The sequence below is a fragment of the Balaenoptera borealis genome, assembly GCF_965194805.1.
Source record: "Balaenoptera borealis genome assembly, chromosome: 4".
NCBI lineage: Eukaryota > Metazoa > Chordata > Mammalia > Artiodactyla > Balaenopteridae > Balaenoptera > Balaenoptera borealis.
In genome coordinates, this window is record NC_138861.1 from 3,880,023 (window position 1) to 3,903,596 (window position 23,574).

Consider the following 23,574-nt stretch of genomic DNA (forward strand, 5'->3'; position numbering starts at 1 on the left):
AAAAGTAGAGAAGTCCGATTAAGGTTCATTACTGCCCTCATTTAGAAAGTATGGGAGAGACATGGGAAAATGTCAGTGTTAAATAATTAAAACACTGAATCATTAGCACTGCTACTCGGTCTCTCGCAGGCACTTTATCATTAGCATGTGACTTACATTTTATTCCAGTTTGTCTGCATAGCCCAGCAAGATTACTGCCGTATCCTCAACCAAGTAGAAAAGAACATGCAAAAAGTTGAAGAGGAAGGAGAGATCGTCATGGTGAAGGAACACCGAGAGCTCGATCGAACGGGAACAAGGAAGGGACACATCGTCATCAAGGTGAGACAAACACGCCTCTGCCCCGTGGCAGGAGGGTTTAGGTAGTACCCGTTAGCACGGTGTAAAACGCCCCCACTCCATTTTTAGGCGTAGCTTCTCTTAAATGTTATCAATTGTAAAAAATCTTCATGTTTCCTGAAGAACAGCAGTGTTATTCATTATTGCATATGTTACTGCCCAGTTCATCTCAGGCTGAAGGTTTGAAATCAAGGTACCATGTAGATGCCTTTCATGCGGGATGCGGATGACACCTTTGATTTGTTGCAGGGCACCTCAGAGAGATTAACGATGCATTTGGTGGAAGAGCATTCGGTGGTGGATCCGACGTTCATAGAGGACTTCCTGTTGACCTATAGGACTTTCCTCTGCAGCCCGATGGAAGTGGGCAAAAAGTTGTTGGAGTGGTTTAATGACCCGAGCCTCAGGGATAAGGTTGGAAGTTGCGTTTTAGTTTCCTTTCAACTATGAAACATTCAGATACAAAGTTAAAGAGACTTTAATGTGTACTTGTCATGCCACTTATGTTCAAAATATTTTGATGGAATAAGAGAATGTACTTCTTAAGCCAAAAAAAAAAAAAAAAAAGGTGATACACATACTAGTTCTTGTTATAGATTTCTAAGTTCAGCCCTAGTATTTTTTTTTGTTTTAAAAGCCTTGCCTCTTGGGCTTGCAATTTACTTATTTGTTTGGTTATTTATTTATTGGGCCACACCATGTGGCATGTGGGATCTCAGTTCCCTGACCAGGGATCAGACCCATGCCCCCTGCATTGGAAGTGCGGAGTCTTAACCACTGGACCGCCAGGGAAGTCCCTAGAAATTTTTTTCTTTTTAACGCAAACGCCAGTACATAGGCCAGCAAATGTTTCAGCAGGTATTCTGTGAGAATCGTTCCCTATGTGGATGTATTTTTGATGTATTTGTGGGAGGAGGTGAGTTGCATGTCCTTCTCCTCCACCGTCTGGATTCCTTTCCCCTCAGCAAATGTTTAAACTTTAGTTCTGTTGCAAATTCTGTTAAAACACAGCCCCCAGTCACCTGGGTTCCATGGGAATCTGCATCCTCTGGTTCAGTGGATGGCCAGTGCACACCACATAAGAGTTACAGTTTTTCAGTTGGTACCCGAGCAGCATCCCCTCAGAACCATCGCGGGCAGGTAGGCCCCAGTCATGTAATTCTGAACAAACCCTCCTCAGCAGCTCTTGAGTCAAGCTCTTTCTCAAGGCCAGAGTGGGTGATAAAGTACCTAGTCTTGTGAGGTTTGAGAGCTACTCATGGCCTGTACTCATTTCTCCTTCCACGTGGCGGCCTGGTTTCCATGAGGCCGACTTGGGCGAGGCAGGGCGTACAAATCCAGAACTGGGGGCTAGCAGCAAAAGGCCTCCAGCTCCAGCGCTGGCCCTGCCGCTGACTCGCCCGAGGCCCTAGAGCAGTCGTTGGGACAGTAATGCTCTTCATTTCATAATCTGAGGGTCACAGGCATAGAAGACCTCAGCCGAGGTCCTTAGCCTTAGCATTGCCTCTGCATTTACATTCTGTGTCATCTCATCCTCTTGCTACTCATCTCTTTACTTGTAAAACAGTAATCAGCCTCCTTTTGGGGTTGCTGTGAAGATGAATAACTGTGTAGTACCTGGCTTTCAGCAGTCTCTTAGCGCATCTTAAAGGTATCGTGGTGGTAGTCGGTAGTATTCAGTTTATGATTTATGAATCTCGTTTTTCTAACCTGGAATATGGCTAGTAGACTTTAAAGTGGGCTTGTCAGCTACAAAATTTTAATTTTATGAAAACGTCAGGTGTTAAGGATATAGTTTCAGGGGAGATGATCATCTGGGTTTCCTAAACGTGAAAAATGGTCATTAGTGGAAAGAAATGACAAAAAATTAATATAAATATCAAGAGTTGACTCCTGAGTGATTAGTCAGGTTATATACTATAATTTGTCACAGCGTACTGACTATAAACAGTATTTTAACTGCAGTTTGAAGATTAACTGTGTACCGTCTACTCTGTTTCTTTACTGCTAGAATAGCATGCTTAATTTTCCCACTTTAAGAGGTTAGTTAATGCTTGAAAACAATGCTATGGAAAATTTCTTTGATCTTGTTATTCAAGATTTAGAACATTAAGCTCATATAAAATAAAACAGGTACTTTTATATTTAAAGTTGCAGTTATACTCACTTCATATAGTAAAATTTTACTGAGAATTAGATGTTGTTATAAATATTAAGGATGCCCTTAGAACATAACAGATAAAGTTGTCGTCCTCATGGAACTTACAGTCTAACGAAGGTCACACAGTTCTTGCTGGTACAAAGCTAATATTCCATAGCTGTGAGTGTGTGTATTGTTCTGTATAAAGCTCAGTGAAAACGTGTGCAGGGTAAGAAAAGGCTACTCATTTTTCCTGCAGAATTGTAGATGTTAAAAGTTTCTGTCTTCTTTTGTATTAGTTTATTTTGATTTTATTATAGTTTTTGTTGTGACCTATTTCAAATATATTTTGAGATGAAGCAAGATAAAACTTAGTTACCATCCTTCACAGTTTCAAAACCCTTCTCGGCCAAACAGCGTAAAGTTCACATTCAAAGTATTAATATATATTTTCAGAAGGTCATCCTCTTATGAATGAAATCTGAGAGTTTTGTTGTTACTTTTCTTGTTCATTGTTATTAGGTAAATTGTTTCTTGGATAACTTTTTTGAAATGACTTTAATCGTAAATTTTTAGCACTAGAAAGAAGAAAACCTATTAAAAATGATTGATTTTGCAGGTTACACGGGTAGTATTATTGTGGGTGAATAATCACTTCAATGACTTTGAAGGGGATCCTGCGATGACTCGATTTCTAGAAGAATTTGAAAATAATCTGGAAAGAGAGGTAATACTTGTGACTTTTTAAAAATAAACCATCAGCTTTAAGTTCATTTTATTCAGCCCATCTTTGAAACCACTCTTTTTGAACTCTTGTAGAAAATGGGTGGACATCTAAGGCTGTTAAATATTGCTTGTGCTGCTAAAGCAAAAAGAAGATTGATGACACTCACAAAACCATCCCGAGAAGCTCCCTTGCCTTTCATCTTACTTGGAGGCTCAGAGAAAGGATTTGGAATCTTTGTTGACAGTGTAGATTCAGGTAGCAAAGCAACCGAGGCAGGCTTGAAACGAGGGGACCAGGTATGGTATTTCTAAATGCAAACATAAGGGTAAATACTGGTGTCTTTTTCTCCTTCAGTCAATTGGGAAACTGAAATTAATTTTATAACTTTATTTTTAGATATTAGAAGTAAATGGTCAAAACTTTGAAAATATTCAGCTGTCAAAAGCCATGGAAATTCTTAGAAATAACACACACTTATCTATCACTGTGAAAACCAATTTATTTGGTAAGTGTTTTACATTTTTGCATACTTGCATTTTTCTCCCTTTTTTTGGTCTTTTTTTTTTTAGCATTTAGGTCTTAATCATGAAAAAAGTCATGTTTATAATTCAAACATCATAAGAAATGAAAATTTATAGTAAAATGCATAGATAGAGAATTAATTATGTAAGTGTATAATTAGATCTGAATCAAAATCTGGGTTTTGATTGAGGACCATTTTTATCGATGTTTATATTGATAAATATTTTAAACATCTATACATTTAAAGAGTGTATTATTTTAACTTAATCTGAGTAGAAGTGACAGAAAACATACAAAAACAGATTCTTGGTGTCATTTGTTCATTGGAGTATTGTTTTTCTACAAGATTACCGTTTTGATAGCCGAAGTCTGTACTTATTATCTATTTCCAAGTCCTACAGTTGCCTTTGAATTGTTCAGATTTCTTATAATGGGCGTTTTGCGGTGTTTGTTTCCTTTTTAGTATTTAAAGAACTTCTAACAAGATTGTCAGAAGAGAAGAGAAATGGTGCTCCTCACCTCCCTAAAATTGGAGACATCAAAAAGGCCAGTCGCTACTCCATTCCAGATCTCGCTGTAGACGTAGAACAGGTGATAGGACTTGAAAAAGTAAATAAGAAAAGTAAAGCCAACACTGTTGGGGGAAGGAACAAGCTAAAAAAGATACTGGACAAGACTCGGATTAGTATCTTGCCACAAAAACCATATAAGTAAGTGTCTGTATAAGTTTTCTGTGCATTATATTATTGTGTTAAAATGACATGCAAAGGTAGTGATGTAACTAGTGTTTGCACATGAGTGTAAAAAATGTTTTCAAGCTTTTATGGCTGAGCTCTCTTAGAAGCAATATTGAACAATTAAGTTTGTTTTAATCCCATTTTTGCCACTTACTTGCCCACTCCGATCTCCATTGAAATATTTTGTTTCTCATTTGGACTTTCAAAAGGCAAGAATGTGTGTTTGCTCCTGTCTCCCCCATGGTGTGGCGTCACTTCTGCTCCTGTTTCTTTGTTTCTGGGTGTCTGCTCCGCCATCAGCATCTGCTGTTTGCCAACCAAGTCATTGCTGCTCCCAGTTGCTTCCGTTCACGCTTGCCATTCTCTTGTTTCCTCTCTCTCCTGTTTTCAGTTATTTAACTGTTGCCAAGACATCACCAACCAAGCTCAGAACTCCTTTCCTTCCTCCCAGTGGGCTCTGCAGTCAGAATGTCAGGTGTATTCTTGAATCTCTTCTTAGCTGTTTACTTACGCCAGGAGCTCAAACCAGACAAAGTTGCAGGTGTCGCACTTTTTTAGCTTTGCTTGTCTGCTTGCTTTTGTCTTCATTTCAGCTCCTTCTGGGTCTGTGGGTGTTCTATAAAACCCAGTTACCATCAAAATTCTTTAAAGTATTAAATTACACGGGTGCCCCAAATTCATTTATTATTGATTCCTCAAACTACAGAGGTGTAAGAGATAACTTGAAAACATAAAGGTTATTTTCTTTCTTTGATAATCTAATGGGTCCTACAGAGGAGAAGTACATATAAGCATTCAAGAGTGTATCGGGCATTTCTTTTTTTTAATTCCACTTCAGATAAAATTTTCATCCAAAGATTAGAGAGATATGGTCTCTAGGATGTGCTGTTAATGGGTCGAGTGTCAAACTTGTGTTTTCCCCATTAAACTATAATGATTGGTGGTTTCATATCAGCTAGAAAAGATGCTACAGCAGAGTCCTGAGGATAAGCAGTGAGTAAAATGGCTATATTTATAGACTCGAGAGTATGTTTATACCAAGTAAGTTTCTAAGAGACAGTGGATTAGGCCTGCTGGCATTATAGAAAATAGGAATCGATTTTTTAAGTGACCCTTCTTGATGAAAAACTCATTTTTAAGTAGATAAGAAAAGTTAACTTCAGTTACTTCAATGTAGCATTATTAGCAGAACAATAACAAAAAAAAATCTTAGAGTCAGTTGACCATGAGTTAAATATGAACCTTTAAAACAATCTAACACAAGTCAGCGTGACCCTGCCGAGTATTAATAGAAACGTGACATGTAAGAGCTGGGACGTAATCCATCCCCAGTACAGGGTGTTGGCGAAGGACACAGGATGAGAATACTATGTATAATGTTATTCTGTGTATTTAGAAAGATATTCAAAAGCTAGAAAAGGGAAAAGAAAAAAGGATAATAATTAGACGTGATGATTTTTAAAGCACTGAGGAAACATCTTAAATAATTTGCATTGAAGAACATATATGACTCATTTAAATCGTTTTATGAGATATTTATGAAATATTAAATATTATTATGAAAATTATTTGAAATAATCCATATATGTAATATAATTGAAATGAAATAAAAAGAATAGTTATATTTAAAAGAAGGCTCAGTAAACTGTAGGATCTATTATATTGGTATGATAGACTTTATTTAATACTAGTTACTACTAAAACTTTTCTCTCCTAGAAATAAGCATATGTTTAGAAAGATTTTTTTTTTTTTGACAAAGCTACCAAAGTAGTCAAGCAGATAAATCTTCTAGTACTTTATATTTTTTAATTTTTAAATTTGTTTTTTATTTTTTGGCTGCGCCGGTCTTCATTGCGGCATGTGGGCTCTTCGTTGCGGGCTTCTCTTTAGTTGTGGCATGCGGGCTCAGTAGTTGTGGCGTGCAGGCTCAGTAGTTGTGGTGCGCGGGCTCAGTAGTTGTGGCGCGCAGGCTCAGTAGTTGCGGTGCGCAGGCTCTAGAGCACGCGGGCTCAGTAGTTGTGGCACACGGGCTTCTCTCTAGTTGTGGCGTGCAGGTTTAGTTGCCCCGCGGCACGTGGGATCTTAGTTCCCCTACCAGGGATCGAACCCACATCCCCTGCATTGGAAGGTGGATTCTTAACCACTGGACCATCAGAGAAGTCCCAGATGAATCTTCCAGATACAGTTTTTTTTTTTTCTCTCTCAAACATTATCAGTATCACAGAAGCTAAGATGTTGTATGGTGGCAGCCTGACAAGGATAGGCCCGGTAGAGTGATGTGAGTATGGGGTGGGTGGGCAGGAGGCTGGTAAAGCTCAGGTCTGTTTGTCGGGTGAGTGGAGAAAGACTGCAGAACCCTGAGGAAAGAGAGAATAAACCAACAGACTACGTATAAAGTTAACCAAGGTCAAAAACTCTCAGTAGCAATGAGAGAGTTCTAGAGGTCCAGCAACAAGAGAATGTGCTCAGAGGTGGACCTTTCTGAACTAAGCCTTTAATAACAAAGTAGTTTCAGTCCAAGAGTAACCCTGCATCTGTGGACGGCAGAGATACAGTTGATAGTAGAGCGTTAGATCATCACGCTTGGTATTGAAACGTTGCAGAGAAACAGCTCTGAAGAAGGCTGCTCGTTGGGGGATCCCTGGAGTGTACCAGTATTGGTAGCGTCTGTACCAGCAAAGGCCCAGTTGGCTCTGTCTTTGGTCTGAGTCCAGAGCAGTTGTCTCATGTACGTATGACATGTAATATTTTTGGCAGTAAAGCCTGCTTTATATGGTTGAAAAATAAAATTCCACTAATAATGTGAAGGTTTTAATGTTGCATAGAACATGAATCCTTTTGGTCTGTATATACATGCCTCTATGCACTTCAATGGAAATTTAATTTTGTTGTGGACTTACCTTTGAATCTTTTTTTAACTTTTATCGCAATAGAGTTGATTTACAATGTTGCGTTAGTTTCAGGTGTACAGCAAAGTGACTCAGTTTTATATATACATACTTTTTAGATTCTTTTCCCATATAGGTTATTACGAGATATTGAGTACAGTTCCCCAGGCTAAGCAGCCTTGTTGGTTATCTATTTTATATATAGTAGTGTGTATATGTTAATCCCAAACTCCTAATGTGTATCCCTCTCCACCTTCCCCTTTGGTAACCATAAGTTTGTTTTCTATGTCTGTGAGTTTATTTCTGTTTTGTAAATAAGTTCATTTGTACCATTTTTTAATATTCCACATGTAAGCGATATCATAGATATTTGTTGTTCTCTGACTTACTTCACTTAGTATGGTAATCTCTAGGTCCATCTGTGTTGATGCAAATGGCATTATTTCATTCCTTTTTATAGCTGAGTAGTATTCCATTGTATATATATACCACATCTTCTTTATCCGTTCATCTGTTGATGGACACTTAGGTTGCTTCCACATCTGGCTATTGTAAATAGTGCTGCTATGAACATTGAAGTGTGTGTATCTTTTCAAATTAGTGTTTTCTCCAGATATATGCCCAGGAGTGGGCTCACTGGATCATATTTACCTATGAAGTTTGAAGAATTTACACTAAAATCATCTTTGGTCTTGTACTTGCTTATTTGCCTCTGTAATTTCCATTTCCCTCCCAAATAAAGAGGAAGAATGCTGCTAGATTTTTTTTTTCTTTGCACAGCCATTAAAAATGGTAGTTATTTTGATCAAGCTGTCATGTCTGAAAGCCTAATTGATGCTAAGTGTCTTAATTTTATGGCACCTTGGTTTGTATCCCAACCTTAGTATGATCTTCTTTCTCCTTGTTTCAAGGTATTTATAGAAATTGGTCAGAGCTATAACCATTTGCTTGTGTTCTACTTATTTTGTATTTGTTTGTGCTTATTGTTTTATTCTGATGTTTTAGAAACAGTTGGCCCTTCAAATCTAGAAATAATGTTATGTATTATTAAATCATGTTTCAAGAGTTGTCCCCAGGCTTTTATAAATGGAAATGAGTTTGTAGCTATCCATAGTAAGTAGTATTTCTCTGGGAGCTTAAACGTAGAACTAGAAATGTTGAGTAGAGAGTTCAAAGTGAAAGTGAGTCATTGGATTTCCGTTGCCTCTTTTTTGATGCCAAGAAATGTCACCACGCACCACTGCTTTTTTATGCTCTGTATAATTAGGAAATAATGTCTGTGTCAAGCTTTCTTTACATTTGACTCCATTGTGATCTCATTTATTTCTCTGAAACACTGGAGAATGAAGTTGGGACAGTTTGGATTTTTTTTTCTCTATTCATTTTTTACTCAATTTCTTCATTTCTTTAAGATTATAAAACAACTTACCGTTCTGAGGCAAAAGTCATCATTTGAGTGACTAAATGCTTTTTTAAAAATGTGCTTTTTCTTAACTCTATTTCCATGACTAACTAGGGCTTATCTTTTCTTGAATATATGTCTGTACTGAGAAACTACTAATATTTGTTATGATTTGTCTTAAGCTAAAAAGGCAAAGGTTTTAGAGAAACATGCTATATGCACTTAAGAACATGAGTTGGATACACTTAAGCGGGAGTTGCTTTTGCAATTTCCAACCGAATTTATTAATGATAGTTGTACGTTAACGGCGGGTTTTCTGAAATATGGTTTATTTATTGTCTGTGCGCACTATCTGTTGATGAGTCATAACTTTCTAACTTGCCGATCGTCTGTTTTCTACCTTTCCTGTTGGTTCAGCGACATCGGGATTGGTCAGTCTCAGGATGACAGCATAGTCGGATTAAGGCAGACCAAGCATATCCCGACCGCGCTGCCCGTCAGTGGAACCTTGTCATCCAGTAATCCTGACTTGCTGCAGTCCCATCATCGCATTTTAGACTTCAGTGCTACTCCTGGTAAGCATGGCCCACACTGCTTTTGTTTTCTCGTCTTTTTTTCCCCTGACATAACGGTAATGCTGTGTGTGTCTCTCTTGGCATGGCATGGACTCTATCAGATGCTAAAAGTCAGGATAAAATGTAAATTTCAAACAGCTGGAACCGGTTCATTTTTATTCTTCAGACCAATTTGATGTGCCCATGTGCAAATGAATCTCTCTGAACTTGCATTCTCTTTCCTACACTGAAGTTAACACGCACCGTGCGGGTGTCACCAGGTCATGTTAAATAAAGAGTAAGAGGCTTATTTTCAGTCAGCTTCCTGGGCTCTTCAGTGTAATAAAGATGGACTTTAGTTTTAAATTTTTCATTTTCTGCTGCCAACCTGACAACCATCATGCTGCTGTGTGACCTGGTCTGTTTGCCTTTATCTGTGGGTAATGTGGTTATCTTTAGAGCAGATGTGTTCATGCAGCATGCCTGTATATTGACTGAGTGAATCTTTGCAGGAGGGTTGAAGTAAGGGAGAGATGACAGTTTAGCATTATCTTCTCTAAGGAGACGTTTTCAGGTTGCATCCCGTAATTGTGTTGCCAGGTACTGAAATCCTTTCTGCTGACGGATGGCTCTTCTTTCCCCCAGACTTGCCAGACCAAGTGCTAAGGGTTTTCAAGGCTGACCAGCAAAGCCGATACATCATGATCAGTAAGGACACCACGGCGAAGGAGGTGGTCATTCAGGCCATCCGGGAGTTTGCTGTGACCGCCACCCCGGACCAGTACGCACTCTGTGAGGTCTCTGTCACGCCAGAGGGAGTGATCAAACAAAGGAGACTTCCGGATCAGCTTTCCAAACTTGCCGACAGAATACAGCTGAGTGGAAGGTAGACGTCGTCTATCCTGTTGGATTTCTTTACCCCACCCTTAAACCCACATCAGAGTCTGGTAAACGCTTTCTGAGGGTTTTTAAAATAAGTTGCAGATTAAAAGCAAGATTTTCCCCATTCACCAAGCATTGCCATATCAAAGGAAATGCACACAGTAGACTGTTGACCCCTCGCAAAGGATCTCTTAGGAGCTTGTGCAAAACAGGGGCGCTGTGACCTGACCATTGTTCCTGCCGGCCAGCGCTCACGCTCCCGTAAGGACACGCTCCCTTCTCCTGGGAGATGCACCTTCACAAACACATCTTCCACTAGTATCCTCTGTCACCCGCTCCTGCCTACCGGACTTTTCCAGGAGCTTCGTTTGTTTACGCGGAGATGTCTATGACAGTGTGGCTGGCTAAAACAGCCTGTTATTGTTCATGACACTATGAAAAACCCTCTTAACTCTGGAACGAAACCTCATTTGCCTCAGAGTGTGGTCTTCTGCTGCTTGGTCTTCAGAGCGCTTATATCACACAGTACTCGTAGGAGAATATTGTATGGGATCTTGTCAGCCTCTTGCGTGGTGTTTCCATTGATAAAATGTAATTGATGGCCTCAAATCACAAATAAGGGAAAGTTGAAAAAGTAGTTCAGTTTTGGCTCTCGTATAATGACTAGATTCTGCGCTTACTGAAAATTGTTTTCATAAATCACATTTTTTCTTTTTTTCTCGCCGTATGGAGTGTTTTATTGTATTCTTGACTTCTTCATGTTATGCATCTAAACCCGGTTTAATTCATTCAGAGCTTCTGCTTTCTTGCTGTCAACTATAACTTCCTTTGTCTTCTTCACTTTCACTTTATTTCCAGCCCTGACACTAGCGGGCAGGGTTGTTTTAGGAGGCCCATTGTCTCGTTAGCATTTGAATGTGCACTGACCTATCTGTAATCATGGTGGAGTTCTCCAAATCTCACTGAGGTGCAGAGTCATGATTCACAGTCAGTATTCAAGAAAATTACAAGTGGATTCACATCGCGGGCTTCATGAGTAATCAAAATTGAGAACGTGAAATCTGTGTCAAGGCCCCGAGGTCTGTGTCTTCGGTGATATATGCAGAAGGCCAGTTTAGCAGCACCACCCTGCTCATTCTGTTTCTTCCTTTATGGAATCTGCCTTAAGGAGAGCATCTTTGTATAAAATCGGGAAAGAAAAAAAAAATCACAGGGCAAACATCTGGATTCTGTTTTCGCCAAGTCACTTAACGGAGAGAAAGGAGCGCTCACCCTGAGTTTTCTCTCTACAGCGGGCGTCCGTCTTTGCGAGCCTCTGTTTCCTCATCTGACAAATAGGAATAATACCTGCCCCACTTACTTGGAGGGTTTTCATGAAAATCAGATATTTGAAAGTTAAAATCCATTTTAGGATCGTTCTCCTCATAGGATCAAATAGAGGGAAATAGCTTATAGGTTTCTTTGGTATTTGAATAAGTAGGTAAACTTGGATTGATCAATCTTTCCTGCTTCCTTCCATAGAGCTTTTTTCATTATTTAGACTGATAATTTTTAACATTTAGCTATTTTCTGTCCTTTTTAGCAAAAAAAAAAAAAAAAAAATAATCTAGAAGGCAGGGAAGGACAAGACAAGGTGGATCGCACCTGGTCCAGATGCAATTCCATGTGATGCGGTAGTCTCTGTCGGTGGCGTCTGGGCCAGGTTCTGTGATCTGGTGACCGAGGAGCGGCTGGCTGCCTTCTCTGTCTGTCCTTCCGTCATTCAGTGCAGAGCTCTCACCACCGCTGAGTAGACAGCACTGTTCGTTCAGGGAGTATCGCGGGACTGCTGCTTAGGCTCTGAGTTCTGTGTCTCCCACAGGTATTACTTGAAAAACAACATGGAGACAGAGACGCTTTGTTCGGACGAAGACGCTCAGGAGTTGCTGAGGGAGAGCCAGATCTCCCTGCTGCAGCTCAGCACCGTAGAGGCGGCCACGCAGCTCTCCATGCGGAACTTCGAGCTCTTCCGCAACATCGAGCCCACTGAGTATATAGATGATTTATTCAAGCTCAGATCGAAAACCAGCTGCGCCAACCTGAAGAAATTCGAGGAAGTCATTAACCAGGAGACGTTCTGGGTAGCCTCTGAGATTCTGCGGGAGACGAACCAGCTGAAGAGGATGAAGATCATCAAGCATTTCATCAAGATAGCTCTGCACTGCAGGGAGTGCAAGAATTTTAACTCCATGTTTGCGATCATCAGGTAAGAGCATATTTGTCGTAAGGTTCGATTCAGTTTGCAGGTTTAAAAGATGTATCGATCCCTGAAAACCATATGCTCTGTGTGAGTGTAGTAGTTTTGTTTTTTTTTTTTAATTTTTTTTTTTTTTTTAAATAACTTTTATTTATTTATTTATTTTTGGCTGTGTTGGGTCTTCGTTTCTGTGCGCGGGCTTCCTCTAGCTGCGGCGAGCGGGGGCCACTCTTCATCGCGGTGCGCGGGCCTCTCACTATCGCGGCCTCTCTTGTTGCGGAGCACAGGCTCCAGACGCGCAGGCTCAGTAGTTGTGGCTCACGGGCCCAGTTGCTCCGCGGCATGTGGGATCTTCCCAGACCAGGGCTCGAACCCGTGTCCCCTGCATTGGCAGGCAGACTCTCAACCACTGCGCCACCAGGGAAGCCCTGTAGTAGTTTTTAATTGCATCATATGGAACAATTCTTTTTCTCTGAATCCTAATCTTAATCCTTAATTTAAAATCTCTTGTAATGGATGGACCTAGAGATGATCATACTAAGTGAAGTAAGCCAGACAAAGACGAATATCATACGATATCGCTTATACGTGGAATCTTAAAATATATATATATATAAATGAACCTATTTACAAGACAGAAACAGACTCACAGACGTGCAAAACAAATGGATAGTTAGCAAAGGGGGAAGAGGTGGGGGAGGGATAAATCAGGGAGTTTGGGATTAACATATACACACTACTATGTATAAAATAGATAACCAACAAGGACGTGCTGTATGGCACAGGGAACTCTCCTCAGTATTTTGTAATAGTCTATAAGGGAAAAGAATCTGAAAACGAATAGATATTCTTTTTATATATAGATAGAATAGATATATATAGATATATGTGTGTGTGTGTATATGTATATATGATGAATCACTCTGCTGTGTACACCTGAAACTAACACAACATTGTAAATCAGCTATACTTCAAAAAAAATTCTCTTTTATGCTGATTTAAAGCCCAGAAAATCTATATTCACCACTTTTTTAGCTCTGTGACTTTGGGCAAATTATTTGAACTTCTCTGAAAGCCGGTTTATTTCTCTATAAAATAACAGTGACCCAAAGAGTTATCAAGTGGACTAAATGCCATAATGTATGTGGAGTTTCAGCCAGCACAAAGCAGGGGGATGCCTAGTAAATGTTACTTTTCTTCCCTTTCAAGTGCTTAGACTGAGGCTGGAAGAAAGTGCAGACTGAAACAATGAGCAATATCGATGTTGCTGGTGATGATTCAGTTAGTCATTTTTTCTGTCTAGGAGTTTGATCATTCTCTTATTGGTTTTTTTTTTTTTTTTACTTTTTATTGGCGTATAGTTGCTTTACAATGTTGTGGTGGTTTCTGCTGTACAGCAAAGTGAATCATTGATACGTATACATATATCCCCTCTTTTTTGGATTTCCTTCCCATTTGTGTCAGCACAGAGCACTGAGTAGAGCTCCCTGTGCTCTACTGTATGTTCCCATCAGTTGTCTATTGTATACGTAATATCAATAGCGTATGCATGTCGATCCCAATCTCCCGGTTCCTCCCCTCCCCCTCCCCCCTGCTTTCCCCCTTGGTATCCATACATTTGTTCTCTACGTCTGTGTCTCTATTTCTGCTTTGTAGATAAGACGGTCTATACCAGTTTTTTCAGATTCCACATATATGCGTTAATATACGATATCTGTTACTCTTCCTGTTCTTACGGCTTTTGTTTCATGTTGCTACTCCAGGATATTTGTCTAGTCTGTTTTATCAGACGGCTGCTTGGCACCAAGCACTTTATGTATGGAGATGAAGCAACGAAACACAGCCCTGCCCTCAGGACACCTGACATTCCAGTTGTTCTGGTCACAGAACAGACCAGGCGGGTGTAAAGGGAAGAAGAGTAAAACCCCTCGGCCCTGTCCCTGGGTCCAGCTTCAATTCTCGTTACCCAGAATATTAACACTCTTATGAATCCTGTACTTTGCTGTGTATTCACAGCGTTCACACAGAGCTGTTACATGTTAAGAAATAAACAACATGCTCTTTTACTTACTTCGTAAGGATGAGTCGTTTAATTTTATACCGCTTTTCTTTTTTCCCCCCTCAGCGGCCTAAACCTGGCACCAGTGGCAAGACTGCGAACCACCTGGGAAAAACTTCCCAATAAATACGAAAAGCTGTTTCAAGATCTCCAAGACCTGTTTGATCCTTCCAGAAACATGGCAAAATACCGCAATGTCCTCAACAGCCAAAACCTACAGCCTCCCATCATCCCCCTGTTCCCAGTGATCAAGAAGGACCTCACGTTCCTTCACGAGGGTAAGTATAAGTTGGAAGATTTCTGTCTCCACTTGTGGAGGCATAGGGTAAATGCCACGTGATTCCCTTTTCCTTCTTTGCCAATTACAGGGAACGACTCCAAAGTCGACGGGCTGGTCAATTTTGAGAAGCTAAGAATGATTGCAAAAGAAATTCGTCACGTTGGCCGAATGGCCTCTGTGAACATGGACCCTGCCCTCATGTTCAGGACTCGGTGAGTGTGTCACCCTCAGCAGTGCTCGTGGGGTTAGGGAAGGTTGAGCTTAGAGCCTCCTAGTAAATGAGAAGATTTTGAATGGGCCCGCCTGTAGCATGGTGAAATGTACCAGGGTGTGTGGGGAATCTCCGTCAAGCTCTGACTTGGAATGACTGTCTGATTCCACATCCAGTGTGCACTGTGGGCTGTCAGTGAAAACGGTTGGTCCCTCAGACATTGTTCATTGCACATGAGGCGCAGCTATTTTTATTTTTCAGAACGCTGACTTGCAGAGCTACAAGGTGTCATTGATAGTATGAGCTAAAATGTATAAACAACCCGAACAGTATTGTCTCACCGTCCACACAAGGGATTTAGCTGTCAGTGTAGCCAAAAATGATGAATCCAGTGAAGGAGAGAACAAAAGTCTTTAGAACCAAATATTTACGTATGCTTGTCTTTTGAGCCAGAAAACTGTTGCTGGTCAAGTTGTGTGTGTGAGAAGGTTTGTGGGCTTCTAGTACTGCTTATCCAGAAGTCTAGTCCTTTCTTTCTGAGCTTGTGATCTCTCTGTCTCTCTCTACACCCATGCTTCAACCTCCACGGCTCTCACTTACAGGAAGAAGAAGTGGAGGAGTCTGGGGTAAGTGGCGAGGACACTGCACCCCCACACTGTTCTCGTCCCGCTCGTGGCATTGTTTTCTTACCCTCTGTGTTTTCTGATGCTTTGCATTTTTGCATTTTTTTCTTAACCCTCTTGCTCTAGCAGAATTTCAGTTGGCAAACTGACTTCAAGTTTAATCTACTGGGGCTTTTGCTTTTGAGGTCATGACCCAAGAGAGCTGTGAAATGATTGATGATTGTTCTGGGGAACAGCAGGCCAGGCCTAGTCCTGAGCTTTCAGAAAGACTTTATTTTAATATAATTTGTGTGTTTTGAAATGAGAAAAATCTAACCTGGGGTGAGGGGAGAAAGGATGTCAGAAGGAAAAATTGTGCAGTTTAAATACTATTGCACAGATTTTTGAGAAGTAAATATATGTAATACAAAAGGTGCCCCTCGGTGTTAAAACTAAATTTTTTACAGCTCAACTAACTACTGTTTTCATCCTATAAATCAATTCTTTTCAAAAATAATTCTTAACAACTCATGTGCTAGTTTCCATACATGTGTTTTCACATTTGCATGACCATTTTATTAACAGATTGACCATATTACTTGACAAACTCACTACATTTAACCCAAGCAATAAGAAAACAATCGTGAACATTGTAATTTCTTTAAATTTATGTAAGACATCCTCTTTAGGAGAAAAGAAATTAATGTCACTCTTAATGATTGCAACTGTGTGTTTATTCTTGCATGAGCTTTTACATATAATCATTATTACTTGCTGGCTTCTACGAGAGAGCTGCCTTGAATGCTCTATAGAGGCGAAAAGTAGAATTTTCTAGTTGGAACAGAACAAGTGCCAAACATATATGTGTATGTAGAGTGTATGTAGGATTTTCTTTAAACTTGAAAAAAAAATTTTTTTGATCTGTATGATTCTATATTCCTTTGTAAAGTTTACTTACCAGAATGAGGCATGTGGCCTTTTGAACGTAGACTATTTGTAGGAGTCTCGGCACGTTTCCAGTAGATAAAGTGATCCCATGCTGGAGCGAGCTGCAGCTCTACCTTTTCGTCTTCCAGGTCTCTCAGCCAGGGTAGTACAAACGCAACAGTGCTAGACGTTGCTCAGACAGGTGGTCACAAAAAGCGGGTGCGTCGTAGCTCCTTTCTCAATGCCAAAAAGCTTTACGAGGACGCCCAAATGGCTCGAAAAGTGAAGCAGTACCTGTCCAATTTGGAGCTGGAGATGGACGAGGAGAGCCTTCAGACGTTATCCCTGCAGTGCGAGCCGGCCACCAACACACGTGAGTTTCTCCTTAAGGCGGCTGCTGGGTCCGGCTGGAGTGCAGATTGGTTTCCTGGCTGGGCGCAGGGGGACCTAGCATCCTGAGACAAGCTCGCCTTTCCCTTGAAGGTGGCTCTGGGGACCACGCGGCGCTGTCCCAGGCTGAGCCCCGTGCCCAACGGGGTTCGCGTGGGGAGCACGACACCGTAGGCTTCTTCGGGGTGACTGGCTTGGTTTCATCCCGACGCAGCCAGAGTGCCGTCAGGGAACACAGGGGCAGGTGCAGCTCCCGTTTGCATCCCTTGTTTTCTCACAAAGATGCTTGCCAAGGGATGGGCAGCCTGGGAGGGGCACAGAGCTAGGTGTGCTGGCCGCCTCTGACCCCCTCAGCCCGGCCGGCACTTGGCAATGAGTTCAGCTACCGTGTAAGGCAGGAGTTCTCCACAGGGAACCACAGCTCAGCCTAATGTGTAGCTCCCCGGCCTTTGAAAGTCCGGCCAGGCCAGAAATGGGGGCTACTTTCTCTTTCTCGGCACCCACATTTGTAAGACAGAGGCGTTTTCCATTTAGGACACTTTGGGGTCTTTTACGGGCAAGTTTGGAGATACCGTCTATAGAGCTTAAATGTTAGATAATTTGAGAAAGATTCAGGTTATCAGACTTACCCAGGACACTCTTAAAGCGCTGTGTGTCGTGGTGAAGAGTTTGTCCTCAAGGGGCTGATTGGTCTGAGTTCAGATCCTGTTTGTTCCTCGTACTGACAGTGCCACCTTAGGCTGGTTACTTGAGCTCCGTTACGTGTAAGATGGAGGAAGGAAGTCACTGAGTTGTCTTGAATATTAACACACTTAAAATACAGCATTTAATTGCCCTGTTAAATTGGCTTGCTTTCCATCTGCCGTGGAATTATACACTCAGTACGATACTCAAGGAGTATTGGCTGCTATTAGCAACATAGATAATTCTACCCCATTGGAGAGAGAATTTGATAGTGAAAAGACGGCAACTGGTATCATCTACTAACTTAAAACTAAGTTCATATATGTCAAGACATTTTGGGTGCCATTTTGGAAAAATAATTCCTAATGGTCTTCCTGTTGTAGCTTGTATAATAGATTTGTGTTTTTCGTAGACATACATACAGCGTACTGAGCTATCCACATTTTTCGTTTCTTTTTAAATGTGGTACTTGAAACAGTATCATCTCTCGAGACGGCTTGTTTCATAAAGTGAATCTTGGTTCCGGCGTGCCTTCTTTCTGTGACGGAGGTTCTCCCCCCGCCCGCCCGTTTCTCTCCTGTATCTATGGGCCACAGGGAAAAAAAGATACATATTTCAGTGTTCTAACTGTGGGAGATGCTCATGAGGTTCTAAAAGTATCCCGTGTGTGGCCACTAACCTCTTAAACGTCTCGTTCTGTTTTCACGCCGAACAATTACCAGTGCCTAAGAATCCCGGTGACAGAAAGCCTGTCAAGGCCGACACCTCCCCGGTGGCCCCCAGGGCAGGGCTGCAGCCGAAGCCGCCGCCGCCGGCTCCGCAGCCGTCACAGAGGCCCGGCCCGGGGCTGCAGCTGCCCGCTGTGCCACTCTATCCTTCGCGGAAGAAGGTGCCCCTGCGGGATCTCCCGCCTTTCGGTAGGTGACTAAGTGCGTGCACACTTTTTTTTTTTTTCCCCCCTCTTAATTTATTTTTTATTGAAGTAGAGTTGAATTACACTGTTGTGTGAATCACTACAGTCAGTTAATCTTTGACAAAGGAGGCAGGAACATGCGGTGGGGAAGCCACAGTCTCTTAGGCGAGTGGTGCTGGGAAAGCTGGACGGCCTCGTGCAAATCAGTGATGTCGGGACACACGCCCTCGCGGCAGGCGCAAAAGCATAAACTCACAATGGCTCACAGACTTCAACGGAAGACAGGACACCATGCAACTCCTGGAAGAGAACACAGGGAAAACATTCTCCGGGGTAAATCGTAGCAGTGTTTTCTTAGGTCAGTTTCCCAAGGCAATGGAAATAAAAGCAAAAAATAAACAGATGGGACCTAATGAAGCTTACAAGCTTTTGCTCACCAAAGGAAACCGTAAACAAAACGAAAAGACAGCCTGTGGGCACTTCCCTGGTGGTCCAGCGGTTAAGACTCCGCGCTCCCAATGCAGGGTGCCCAGGTTCGATCCCTGGTCCAGGAACTACATCCCACATTGCATGCTGCAACTGAGAGTTCGCCTGCCGCAACTAAGGAGCCCCCGAGCCGCAACCAGGGAGCCCGCCTTCCACAACTAAGACCAACACAACCAAATAAACAAATATTTTTTAAAAAAGAAGAGGCAACCTGTGGTCTGGGAGAACATATTTGCAAACAATGTGACCGGCAAGGACTTAATTTCCAAAATATACAGACGGCTCGTATAACTCGACGACAAAAAAACAAACAACCCACAACCCTCTTTTGGAACTATTCATTCCCTGCCTGCTTCTCTGACTAGGAAACGATACTTATCACGGGTAACTTCATCTGGTATACTTGAGTGTCCCTCTGGTTGTTCCCTCTTTATAAGACATTAATGTTCACAAAGTTAAACTTTCCTTTTACCAGTGGGAAGGACTGTTTTCATAGAGCATCTCATTTAATCATGCTCATTTGTCATAGCGGTGGGAGCAGAGGCATGCCATGGGGAAATTATGCTATTACTCATTTAATTTTTAACAAGTACAGAGGCTGTTTTGTCCATATACCTTGTTTAAACTAGCTTTGCCTTATGATCAATGAGTTGCTGGAATTTAGGCGGAATATTTTTAAGTGAAATGATTTGTCTGGGGGCGAACTCTCATTTGTTGAATCACTGACTCTGTAACTTGGGAGGAAAATACAGTCAGTTCATGAATGTTAAAGGAGCCAAAGCAGGGACTTCCCTGGTGGTCCAGTGGTAAAGAATCCGCCTTCCAGTGCAGGGGATGGGGGTTCAGTCCCTGGTCGGAGAATTAAGATCCCACGTGCCGCGGGGCAACTAAGCTCATGAGCCACAACTACTGAGCCGGCGTGCCACAACTACTGAAGCCCGTGCGCCTAGAGCCCGTGCTCCGCAACAAGAGAAGCCACCGCGATGAGGACCCCATGCACTGCAGCGAAGAGTAGCCCCCGCTCGCCGCAACTAGAGAAAGCCCGCGCGCAGCAACAAAGACCCAATGCAGCCAAAATAAAAAGAAAGAAAGAAATATTTGCATTGTTCCCCCTATCACAAATGAACTGAATTAGTGTTCCTTTGTCCACTGTTTTGTTTTTGTTTTTTTATTATTATTATTTATTTATTTTTTGGCCACACTGCGCAGCATGCGGGATCTTAGTTCCCCGACCAGTGATTGAACCCGTGCCCCCTGCAGTGGAAGCGTGGAGTCTTAACCACTGGACCGCCAGGGAAGTCTCTCCACTGTGTTGTTAATATTCTTATATTCCCAAGTCCCCTGCAAGCCGACCTCTATTGCCTCTTTTCTGTCGAGCTTCTGATATGGACACAGCCTGTTAACCCCCATGTAGGTGCAACTGATGGAAAGCCATCCCCGCCCCCCTTCCCCAGAGAGACTCTCTCTCCAATATTTTTAGGCCTATTTGAATTTATGACCTTTAGAGATGCGGATGGGATAGTCATGTGTCTTCTCAGGATAGTTTCTCATCTAAAGTCACAGATGCTGAGCCCACCCCCATTCATGAGATAAATTTTGTCTGAATACTTCCTGCATGTTTTACTTCAGTGTCTTCCTCATCCCTAGAACTACTTCTGAAGTGGAACAGATTTTTCTAAGGCATAGCATCCTCACATCCATCTTCACTGTTTGAAGGCAGCACTTTCTGAATCTGTGTATGATGCCGGCTTGGAAATCTTTTCCAAATCAAAGCTATTCATTCGTGTAGCTTTAGTGTAGCTGGTATTTTCATGTACCCTGTATATATCAGTATCTGCACATGTAATTAAAAGATTGCTTGAAAAGCGTTTCTTAAAAGATTGTATTAAAGTAGTATCGAACACTTAACAGGTGTTGAGGTGAAATGAAGAATTAAATCTTTGTTAAATTTCATTGCCTCCTTCTTAATGGATTCTGTTAAGTCTGAGAACATAAAAACTAACATTCACGGAGGTAGTGTCAACCTATAATGCCTTCCCTCAGGTCTCTTTGTTGTTCAGAATGAGATAATTGAGAGTGCCTCATAATAAGGCTTAGTAAACATCTCTTAATGTGACTCCCTCATTCCTAAAAGTAAAATTTTAGGGGAAAAATCACCTGACATTGGCACATGGAATCCTTTTCTCCCGCCCTACGTCATCTGACTTGATCCTGCACTTGGCCCTGCGCTGGGTGGTTCCCCGCTCCACTCCCCTTTACCCCACTCCCGGGAACCTTCCCCGGTGGCTTCCGGGACCCTTCTGGGACCCGGCACTCTCTGGGTCCCCTCCTACCTTCTCTGTCATCCGCTTACTGATCAAATGTGAGCCTGATTTCTTAGTGCTCCTTCAGTCTCTTTTCTCGCTACTTCCTTTTGGCTCTTGGCTCTTGACTTTCCTTCCATCACTCCCACGTCCCATGAGCTAACTTTTCCAACACCACCAGAATACCTGTTTCCAACCCAAACTTGAGTTCTGATCAATATTGTGAGCTGCGCTGCTCTCATCCTAACTCAAAGTATTTCCAGATCGTCTCTTTGTTTCTTCATCGCTGTCTGATGTATTGTTGAAGAGGGTGGTGGTCAAGGTTTGGAACCCAGAGTGGAATAACAGCAGCAGCCTTCCTAGTCCTCGGCAGGTGTCAGCAGACACACGGCGGGCACCTTGTGCCCCCTGTGAGCTCATTGTTTACACGGGCAGAGTACAGAGACCACCGAGCCTGGAAACAACCTGCAACGACATGTGACATGCAATCTTAACACAAAAAAAGTGTTTTTGGCCTTCACGGTAGTCTTTTCAGTCTTGGAAATGCATATTGAAATCATTTTCTTTCTCTCACAGGTATAAACTCTCCACAAGCTTTAAAGAAGATCCTTGCTTTGTCTGAAGAAGGGAGCCTGGAGCGTCACAAGAGGCCCGCAGAAGACACGATATCGAACGCGTCTTCCCAGCTCTCCTCCCCACCAACCTCCCCGCAGAGCTCGCCAAGGAAAGGTGACTGGCGGACTCCTCCTTCGTGGGGACCTGTGCTTTCAGCTGTGATAAATTCTAGTTAGAGATTACATCACTTCTGACATTAGAGTCGTTCTAAATGACCTTGGGAATTCGCTGGCGGTCCAGTGGTGAGGACTCCACGCTTTCACTGCCAAGGGCGTGGGTTCGATCCCTGGTCGGGGAACTGAGATCCTGCAAGCTGTACTGTGTGCCCCCCACCCCCAAAAAAAAGACCTGATGTGTAACACCCAATGGATTTTTTTTTTCCCCCTCAGTTTATAAATTTGGAAGAACTTTGGTACTTTTCAATATTATAGTTATAAATAAATAGCGTTAAGCTTATATAACTATATAAGCCCTTTCAAAAACTCATTTTTTTATTGATTGTAAGTGTGGAAATAATTCTTTTTATACTAACAGTTGTTCTAACTAAATATGATTACATAGCATTCATCACAGAGTAGAGGCCTATAAAAACATAAGAAAAACTAGTATCTTCCTGATTTATCTTTCACTGTGTTAACATGAGTCTTGATTATCTTTTTGGTTGCTATCTTGTTTTATTATTAAGGAGATTAAATTTTAGGCACTCAGACTCCCCTTCTGATATTAATGCTTTCTTATCTTAAAATACTAGATAATTTTCTGCTGCATAACCTCGGGGTTACTTTCTCCCCTACCCTATAATTGAATGGGCGTAAGTAAGCCGGTAATAAATGGCCAGGACAGTTTTCACTAGACGAGGCCAAAGAGATTAATCCACTGTTAGATTTCACCGGCACAACAAATACCTTTCCTGCTTTACTTTTTAGCTGTCTCAGACATGTGTGCGTTCTATGTGGGTATCAGTCTCTAGTCCTTGTTCAGTGGGTGAATCTGAATTCTTCTCTCGTCCGTCGTTGGGTGGCAGTGGCGGTCAGCTGAGATCGTTTGGCTGTGGGTAGTTGGACTAGAGCAGCTCCCCGTCTTCTCGTGGAAGTGAGAACAGTAACAAGAATTAACAGTGCCCCACGGACCTACGGGATAGGTGGGCCAGCGGGAAAGAGAGGGGTCATCTCATCAGTTGAGGAAAATGGGGCGATTCCTCCCCATGCCACGTGCTCCACCTGAGGGATTCTTTTTCTAGAGATTTTTTTTTGGGGGGTAGACTGTTCAGGGAGGGTTTGAAATCTTGTCTGTCAGAACTTGCAGCGTGGTTTAAAAGAAGACATTTCATGGATGAACACGTGAAATCTTATCAAGACCTGTGCAACCTTTTAAAAAAATAAATCAGGAATTCATAATTTACTGAAAGGATGGGGAAGTACTCTTCAGAGAGTAAATTAGCAACATTTAGGTGCTCTAGATGGCATTTTTTTATTAGGTTTTCATTGTGTACATATAATCATATAAAATCAGTATTTTAAGTAACATGAGATTCTTAATGTAAAAAATAAATGAATACTGAGAAAGGAGATTTGGATTTTTTTGTTAAAAATGTCAAGACAAGCCTCTCTTCCTTTGTGACTTTCAGAATTATTTTTAGCAACAAAGAGTTAAGTAAGGGTCCTTCAGGCCAAAAA

At 41.8% G+C, this 23,574-nt stretch overlaps 1 protein-coding gene across 20 annotated transcripts in view; it reads left to right on the top strand.

Moving 5' to 3' along the window:
* RAPGEF2 (Rap guanine nucleotide exchange factor 2) overlaps nt 1-23,574 on the top strand; it is a 251,541-nt gene that overhangs the window by 219,220 nt on the left and 8,747 nt on the right. For 18 of the 20 annotated variants that reach the window (XM_082391303.1, XM_082391287.1, XM_082391286.1 and 15 more), the window contains 15 exons: nt 169-321; nt 589-753; nt 3,099-3,206; nt 3,299-3,502; nt 3,603-3,711; nt 4,192-4,438; nt 9,174-9,331; nt 9,956-10,196; nt 12,054-12,437; nt 14,554-14,765; nt 14,856-14,979; nt 15,581-15,604; nt 16,657-16,880; nt 18,304-18,498; nt 21,860-22,012. In XM_082391303.1, the coding sequence (XP_082247429.1) occupies nt 169-321; nt 589-753; nt 3,099-3,206; nt 3,299-3,502; nt 3,603-3,711; nt 4,192-4,438; nt 9,174-9,331; nt 9,956-10,196; nt 12,054-12,437; nt 14,554-14,765; nt 14,856-14,979; nt 15,581-15,604; nt 16,657-16,880; nt 18,304-18,498; nt 21,860-22,012 (2,701 nt within the window). The remainder of the gene's footprint in view (nt 1-168; nt 322-588; nt 754-3,098; nt 3,207-3,298; nt 3,503-3,602; nt 3,712-4,191; nt 4,439-9,173; nt 9,332-9,955; nt 10,197-12,053; nt 12,438-14,553; nt 14,766-14,855; nt 14,980-15,580; nt 15,605-16,656; nt 16,881-18,303; nt 18,499-21,859; nt 22,013-23,574) is intronic. The other 2 variants (XM_082391288.1, XM_082391299.1) reach the window with 2 other exon arrangements.